This window comes from Heterodontus francisci, chromosome 11, assembly GCF_036365525.1.
Source record: "Heterodontus francisci isolate sHetFra1 chromosome 11, sHetFra1.hap1, whole genome shotgun sequence".
Taxonomy (NCBI): Eukaryota; Metazoa; Chordata; class Chondrichthyes; order Heterodontiformes; family Heterodontidae; genus Heterodontus; species Heterodontus francisci.
The window spans coordinates 90,410,003-90,419,229 of NC_090381.1; the positions used below are offsets into that span (position 1 = coordinate 90,410,003).

Below are 9,227 nucleotides of genomic sequence, written 5' to 3' on the forward strand. Positions count from 1 at the left end.
TTGCAAAAAAATGTTACATGCTTTGAAGCAGAAAAAAATTCTTAATCCTTAAATCTGCTTTTGAAATTGTTTGGTTATCATTTTGAAGTTACCAGTTAGCTATGAACGTGAATGTTAATAACAAAAAGCCTTTCCTGCTTCTTTCAAGGTGGTCCTTCTCAGTCTCTGATTCCCCAAAAGCACGTTCAGTCAGAAGAACATCATCTGCAGAGAACCTTCCATCATTCATAGTTTGGTCCAGGAGTCTGGCTTTCAGAAAAGCAATTGGATTTGTTTACTGCTGAAGGGTTACTGAAAAAAATCAGGAAATGTTTTGAGTAACAACCCTGAATTTATCTGCTCACATGTATAAGTGAACCAGAAGGATACCCCAAGGGTCCAAACTTTATTTCACTAATCGTATGACATCCCGTGGTCATTTCAACATTCTGATTATAACCTGGGGCAAATTAAGCTCCTGCAAAGAATGTTGTGGACAGGTACATGTTGAGAGTTGGTCAGCTCTTGGTGCTTTAAAATACTTCCATTCATGGGAAGGTTAAAAATCTCATACAAAGGGAAAAAGAGACATTGCAGTATTTAATCATGAGGAACTCTGGAAGTTTAATTCTGTTGCAATAAAGGGATCACAAAAGTGGCTGAAGTATGTTAGATTATCTAGATAATTGAATGAAATATGTTTAAATTGATACACAGATGCTAGCTAATTCTATGCACATTTTGACATCATCTCATTCATCATTTTGGAATGGTATTGCTGACCAGTCCCATTTACATCTGTTGGTTTGTTCCTCATCCCATTTGCAATCATGGATTTATTATCATAATTTAATGATTTGTCATCAGCTGTTGAATAATTTTTAAAACATTTTGAGAGTATTACCAGGAATCTTCTTGTCTGATCTACTTTGAAGCCTGATATCATGTACAAGTGCACCCAAATTTCTTAATGTCAGCAGATGGACGGAAACTATCAACACACCCTGGCATTATCTGATTTCATTGCAATGAGGGCTTGGAGGGCAGGGTTGAAAGAGGAAGTTGCTCAATTTCAAGGGGTGAGAAATATACTCACTAAGAAGAATGCATTTAAGATAATGCACTAGGAGCTTTGTAACGTGTTTGTGACTCTAAACAGCCAAGCATTTCTTAAAAATAAGTTTCTATTTGTCTGTGACATAAAGTGATCTTTTGTTGTTTTTTTTTCCCAGTGGCTGTTCCCTCCTCACCAAATCTGTATCGCAATCATTCTGTTTCTGCTCTCTGGTACTCCAGGATGCATAAGGACATTGGTTTTAAAAAATTGTGTTGCCATTCCTGGTACTTCTAATGAATGGTTTCACTTTGCAACAAGTTCTATGGTCAACATCAGATAGACGCAACTGTCAAACTGCAATTAAAAGGAAAGATTAATGTCTGTACTTACGGGAGTTTGGTAATTACTTCAATTTTGCTGTCTGCAGGCTTGGATTCTCTAGGTTCAGAGAGAATCCACATTCCTTAGTGTGGCTGGAAATGCCGTAAGCGGTCAGTCTCCTTTTTGTTAGTGTTGGTGACTGCAAGCAATTGCCCCAACTAGCAATTACCTTAACTATTTTGATTAGTTATTTGATCACTTCAGACCAATGGCAGAATGTTCCCCACCTGGAGGATACAAATACACATCATCATTCCTAACACTAGGCTATCAGAGCCAACATGCTCTATGGTGAACGTCAAAGATCTGCAAAATTTGAGCTGGGGTAACCCAGATCTCACATTTGAGGCTTGTTCCCGTAGAGTGACTTTGGAGATAAGGGTTGAATGACAACTGCATACACAGGCAGAGAATATATTTGGCAAGCTTCTTGCAAGTCATTAGTTTTTCTTGTTCCAATGCACTGCACCAGGTGTAAAGGTGAACAGGCAGGTTGACTAAAAGTCATGTGTAAATTTTGTGTTAGAAATACTGGTCCTGGATCAGTATGTTGGGGCTAGTTAGGAAAATGTTGCACTTTTTTGTAATAGAGCTCTGTAAAAAAGTGACGTCCACTGCATCAGTCTATTGCTAGTCTTCAATTTTTACTTGTAATAAGCCTGATTGACTTTCTTTCCTTTTTCTTTTGGGCCTCCTTATCTCGAGAGACAATGGATACGCGCCTGGAGGTGGTCAGTGGTTTGTGAAGCAGCGCCTGGAGTGGCTATAAAGGCCAATTCTGGAGTGACAGGCTCTTCCACAGGTGCTGCAGAGAAATTTGTTTGTTGGGGCTGTTGCACAGTTGGCTCTCCCCTTGCGCCTCTGTCTTTTTTCCTGCCAACTACTAAGTCTCTTCGACTCGCCACAATTTAGCCCTGTCTTTATGGCTGCCCGCCAGCTCTGGCGAATGCTGGCAACTGACTCCCACGACTTGTGATCAATGTCACACGATTTCATGTCGCGTTTGCAGACGTCTTTATAACGGAGACATGGACGGCCGGTGGGTCTGATACCAGTGGCGAGCTCGCTGTACAATGTGTCTTTGGGGATCCTGCCATCTTCCATGCGGCTCACATGGCCAAGCCATCTCAAGCGCCGCTGACTCAGTAGTGTGTATAAGCTGGGGGTGTTGGCCGCTTCAAGGACTTCTGTGTTGGAGATATAGTCCTGCCACCTGATGCCAAGTATTCTCCGAAGGCAGCGAAGATGGAATGAATTGAGACGTCGCTCTTGGCTGGCATACGTTGTCCAGGCCTCGCTGCCGTAGAGCAAGGTACTGAGGACACAGGCCTGATACACTCGGACTTTTGTGTTCCGTGTCAGTGCGCCATTTTCCCACACTCTCTTGGCCAGTCTGGACATAGCAGTGGAAGCCTTACCCATGCGCTTGTTGATTTCTGCATCTAGAGACAGGTTACTGGTGATAGTTGAGCCTAGGTAGGTGAACTCTTGAACCACTTCCAGAGCGTGGTCGCCAATATTGATGGATGGAGCATTTCTGACATCCTGCCCCATGATGTTCGTTTTCTTGAGGCTGATGGTTAGGCCAAATTCATTGCAGGCAGACGCAAACCTGTCGATGAGACTCTGCAGGCATTCTTCAGTGTGAGATGTTAAAGCAGCATCGTCAGCAAAGAGGAGTTCTCTGATGAGGACTTTCCGTAATTTGGACTTCGCTTTTAGACGGGCAAGGTTGAACAACCTGCCCCCTGATCTTGTGTGGAGGAAAATTCCTTCTTCAGAGGATTTGAACGCATGTGAAAGCAGCAGGGAGAAGAAAATCCCAAAAAGTGTGGGTGCGAGAACACAGCCCTGTTTCACACCACTCAGGATAGGAAAGGGCTCTGATGAGGAGCCACCATGTTGAATTGTGCCTTTCATATTGTCATGGAATGAGGTGATGATACTTAGTAGCTTTGGTGGACATCCGATCTTTTCTAGTAGTCTGAAGAGACCACGTCTGCTGACGAGGTCAAAGGCTTTGGTGAGATCAATGAAAGCAATGTAGAGGGGCATCTGTTGTTCACGGCATTTCTCCTGTATCTGACGAAGGGAGAACAGCATGTCAACAGTCGATCTCTCTGCACGAAAGCCACACTGTGCCTCAGGGTAGACGCGCTCGGCCAGCTTCTGGAGCCTGTTCAGAGCGACTCGAGCAAAGACTTTCCCCACTATGCTGAGCAGGGAGATTCCACGGTAGTTGTTGCAGTCACCGCGGTCACCTTTGTTTTTATAGAGGGTGATGATGTTGGCATCGCGCATGTCCTGGGGTACTGCTCCCTCGTCCCAGCACAGGCATAGCAGTTCATGTAGTGCTGAGAGTATAGCAGGCTTGGCACTCTTGATTATTTCAGGGGTAATGCTGTCCTTCCCAGGGGCTTTTCCGCTGGCTAGGGAATCAATGGCATCACTGAGTTCCGATTTGGTTGGCTGTATGTCCAGCTCATCCATGACTGGTAGAGGCTGGGCTGCATTGAGGGCAGTCTCAGTGACAGCATTCTCCCTGGAGTACAGTTCTAGGTAGTGCTCAACCCAGCGGTCCATCTGTTTGCGTTGGTCAGTGATTATGTCCCCCGATTTAGATTTGAGGGGGGTGATCTTCTTGATGGTTGGCCCAAGAGCTCTCTTCATGCCATCATACATTCCTCTGATGTTTCCGGTGTCTGAGGCCAGCTGAATATGACTGCATAGGTGTTGCCAGTAGTCGTTTGCGCAACGCCTAGCTGTTCTTTGTGCAGTACTTCTGGCTGCTTTAAGTGCTGCGGATGTTAAATCGCTGGGGGCTTTCTTGTAGTTCAAAAGTGCAATGCGCTTAGCGGCTATGACAGGTTCCAGCTCTTCATTATGAGATTGAAACCAGTCTGCATTTCTCTTCGCACTTTTGCCGTAGGTGGTCAAAGCTGACTCATAGATGGCGTCTCTGACTATTCATAGCCTAACTCGTGGTCTGATGAAGTGCCTTTGCTTCTGCTATTGGAAAGCTAGCAAGGCCATGAGAAATATTTTGTCATTTTTGTTGAGCATTGAGCAGTTTGCAGTAACAAGGATGTTCTCTTTGACTCTTAGACAATGAAAGGATATTAGAACCTATGGACATAGAGAGGGAGGGAAGGCTCACCTACAGGAGTAATTCTTGACACTGAATGTGAGAGAAATATCTGTTGAAGGCCTACAATTGTAACATTCAGTATATGCTGTCCTCCAGTTCCACTCTTATTCTCCAATAAGTCAACTGCCTATGTAAAACTTTCAATACACATAACAACTTGTTACAAAGTTTAACAGAACAGAAAGACCATTGAAGTGAGAGGAGTAGTTATAATGCATGGCTATAACAAATTGGAAAACTCCAAAAATAAAAGTAGGAAGAGGACAGTGGCAACAGATGTTGGGACATTGAGGGGGCAGGAGGAGGGAACAACTGTTGGAAATATTAAATTGAAATATAATTTTACAAAGGATTATGTAGAAATTACAACTCAGAAATGGGAAATTCGGCCCAAGCAGTCCATGTTGATGTTTATACTGCACAAGAATTGTAATCCTACTCCTGTTCGCCCATCCTATACTAATTTCCTTTGCTACAATCATTGTTGACATGGTCTCTGCTACAATCACTAACTCCAGTCGTTAATTCCACAGCCTTCCAACCCACTGTATAAAGATTTATTTTGTTATCTTTCCTAAATCTATCACATTTAAAGTGTATTTGTGTTCTCTCATTATGTACCCCTCAATCACTAGGAAAAAGCCTGTCTCTATCTACTCTGTCTGCTGCCTCATACATAATGTTAATCACCTCTATCAAATCACCTCACAATCTCCTTGTTCTAATGAAAACAGCCACTTTTTTCATGATTGCATTTCCTCATATCAAGCAACATCTTAGTGTATGTGTTGTTCCTTCTTTATTGCCTCAATACCAACTATTGCTGTAGTGTGAAGCCTGAAACTGTTCAATGGTCCTACTATGGATTTATACAGATTCAACTTCTCAACTTTTATATTCGAAACCCTTGTGTAAAATTCAATATTCAATTGCCTTTTTGATGCCTTTACCCACTTGAGGTGCTTCTTTTATGGTCTTGTGATCCTGAACCCGCGGCCCCAGCCCCGCAAATTCCTCTGCTCTTCTACATGACCCAGCTTTTCCCCATTTAAAGTATAATTGATTTTGTTTTATCCAAACCGTAGCAGCTCATATTTACTGGCATTACATTCCATCGACTACTTTTTGACCCATTCTACCATCTTATCAATATCTTCCTCCTTTAGTCTTCAGAATTATTTACTATGCCTCCTATTTTATCAACTGCAAATTTGGACAACCTGTCTTCTAGCCCTATACTCAAATTACAGTGAACTGAAGCAGTTCCAGCGCCAAAAATTGTGGAATATCTCTACCCGCTGCCAACTACACTGAGAAACCAGCCTGATTTCCTACTTTCTGTTTCCTCCTTTCTAATCTGCTTTCAATCCAATTTGCTGCCTTTCTCTATTTACATGCATTTTAATCTTCTCCAACAACCTCAGTGCTGTATCTCTAAACTAAACTAAACTAAACCTCCTGTGTAGTAGCATGTCAAAGGCTTTCTGAAAGTCCAAGTACACCATATTGCATGGCAGACAAGTGGATCGATCAGAAGTGTGTACTGATTGTGCTTAGAGTTACAATTTTTCAACAGCGATGTAAATGAAGGATAATTGGTAATATATGGCTTTGATAAGGAAGGCTATGTTTCTGAAGTCCTGATAAGTATACCAGGTGCAGATATTAAAGTATTCAGCACAGCCCCTATGTTATGGATGTGCACTGATTCACCCACAGTTTTCAAAATCATTTACAAATTCCCAATAAATGTACTACTAACTTCATTTTCATTTGCATTCACCTGACAGCCAAAACCTCTTTAAAAACATGAATATATACCTTGTGTCTGTGTATACTCATACTTTGATGCAATATTAGATAGAAAAATAATTTGTTTGTATATGATATTTTTGCATCTGAGTGGAGGTGCTATCAGCAATGGAACTATTTGAATCACGGTGATATGCCTTGCTAGTTTCTAGCAGACTTTAGGATTGTAGCTCTTCAGCTTGACTGGAAACTAGTGCGGAGTTCTTTGCTCATCAGTGCCCACTTGGCACTGTGAAAAATTTCCAGAATTGATACACGACCCAGCTGATGGACACTCAAGCAAAGCCACGTGTATGATGACCTGTTTTATTTATGTGTTTAATCCTCAGAATGTATTTCTTTTATATTAATTCCTGTGTTGTGTATGCTTGATTTTTCTTTTATAAAAGCATTTCACTGTAAATACATGCTGTACTTGAAATATTATCATGGAAATTGATTTACTCAGCTGTGAGAGTACACCATAAAGAAGGCCTGCAAATCCAGGATGGTAGAGAGAAGCATCGCCTGTTATTAATGCAGGATGCCCTTTACTTCTATTTTGAAACTTTGATCCTGGACCAATATTAGATCTAGCATTCAGATAGTAAATTCTGTCAAGACTCCCATATCCGATATTGGATTCAAGGAGTCAAAATGTATAATGTTGTATGATGCTTCTGAGTTAGGTGTCTTTAGCATTGCCTTGTAAATATTATAGTATTTACTAATTGTGATAGTGACATCTAGTGGCAACATAGCTATATTTCACCACTATTTAGTTTTAAATTTTTGGGCACATTTGTAGCATGAATAATTGTAAAGAATAAGAGATCAGAGAGGTGAGAATCCAGATGGCCTAAAGTTTCCATCTGCTGACATATCAAAATTGCTTAAATCTTTTTCACGGAGCCTAATTAGAATGGCTACTGAACATTTGATGCCTATAACACCATCTTGGACCAGGGAAATGGAGACTCTCACCAATGCTCTCTTTGTCCTTTGACTTCTTGCTGTTACTATGCTGCGTTGCATCTCTAACTAAACTCTGGATAATCCGCTATGTTTTATAACTGTAGTGATGTACATAGATGTACAAATTTTACCAATGACCAGCTTATAAATGATGTGTTTACAGAATCGTTTATTGACTCCAACCTGTGCAATGATGAATGGTGATCCTTTGGACGAATGTGGAGGTTCAACTAAAGAAATCATGGTTGATTTACAGTTCTCACGGATGATAACTGGGTTCCTTAAAGTTAATTGGGGGTATTTTTTAACGTTGGAAAACCAGCGGTATCAGATGAGCCCCCCCACCCTCCCCCACAATTTTCTTTCCCATTGTCGCCAATGGAAGGGAAAATCTCGTGGAGTGTATAAATCACGTGAGGTGTGGTGGACAATCCAATACTCCCATTCTTTCTCCCCATGTTATCCCCACTGTGTCTCAGATCTCTGGTACATTGTCTTTTCAATTTAATAAATGCTTTTCACTGTTGAGCACACTCCATGTTGAACTTGGTGCTATTTTTGTAACAATTGATAAATAAAGTGATGACTTGTGTTTTCAAAAAAACAAAGCAATGTTGTTAACTCCTTGACTTTCATTGGACACAGAAGACACCAAATGGTTACACCCATCCCAAGCTCAACCTAACTGGCCAAAAGTAAAATCAAAATGTGTTTAATGTGATATAAATGAAAGACTTGCATTTATATAATGCCTTTCACAAACTGAGGACATCCCAAAGTGATTTACAACCAATGAGGTACTTTTGAAGGGTAATCAGTGTTGTAATGTCGGAAATGTGGCAACCAATTTGCACACAGCAAATTTCCCCAAACAGCAACAGGATAATGACCACATAATCTGTTTTAGTGATGGTTGATTAAAGGATAATATTGACCAGGACACCAGGGACAATTAGCCTGCAGTTTGTTTGCAATAGTGCCATGGGATGTTTAACATCCACCTGAGAGGGCAGAGAAGGCATCAGTTTAACGTCCCATCTGAAATGCGGCATCTCCAATAGTGCAGCACTCCCACAGTCTTCTTTTGGGCCTCCTTATCTCGAGAGACATTGGATACGTGCCTGGAGGTGGTCAGTGGTTTGTGAAGCAGCGCCTGGAGTGGCTATAAAGGCCAATTCTAGAGTGACCAGCTCTTCCACAGGTGCTGCAGAGAAACTTGTTTGTCAGGGCTGTTGCACAGTTGGCTCTCCCCTTGCGCCTCTGTCTTTTTTCCTGCCAACTACTAAGTCTCTTCGACTCGCCACATTTTAGCCCTGTCTTTATGGCTGCCCGCCAGCTGAAATATTGCAGCACTCCCACAGTACTGCACTGGATTGTCAGCCTGGACCAAGTACTCAAGTCTCTGGAGTGGAGCTTGAACCCACAACCATGCGAAAGGAAACACTCGTACGCAGAACAAGAAAGTAGGGGGTTAGACAATCATCTTTACTGCCTGAATGATAAGCATCACCTGGGCAGAATATGGAGAGGAGAATTTTTTTTAAATTATATTTTCTTCTGGCCGGTAACTGGCTCGCCCTGTGCCACACACTATTTCTAGTTAAGAGGGCAAGCATGTAACCCACTCCCTCTTTATTTATGCTGCTATGAAAGTTTGCACTGCTCTACTGATCGTATGTACATATGTCTCACTCAGATTCTAGTCTGAAAAGCAAAGGTGAACAACATTGTGCTTCATAGTGTATGCCACTATACTTAATTATTTAAACAGCAGTGATTTTTGCTTCAGATTTATAGTGAAATAGGTGAGATATATATTTTTCCAATTTAGAGCTCTAGGATTCCTAATTCTAGGGTTATACAAGAGACTGACAAGAAACTGATTATTGCACAGGG

General features: G+C 41.6%; 1 protein-coding gene across 2 annotated transcripts in view; it reads left to right on the top strand.

Annotated features, from left to right (window-relative positions):
• The window catches only part of LOC137374922 (multiple epidermal growth factor-like domains protein 6), a 355,699-nt gene extending 353,598 nt beyond the window's left edge, over positions 1–2,101 (top strand). For both annotated transcript variants that reach the window (XM_068041513.1, XM_068041514.1), the window contains one exon: positions 149–2,101. In XM_068041513.1, the coding sequence (XP_067897614.1) occupies positions 149–231 (83 nt within the window). In that variant the 3' untranslated portion in view covers positions 232–2,101. The remainder of the gene's footprint in view (positions 1–148) is intronic.
• Positions 2,102–9,227: the final 7,126 nt, after the last annotated feature.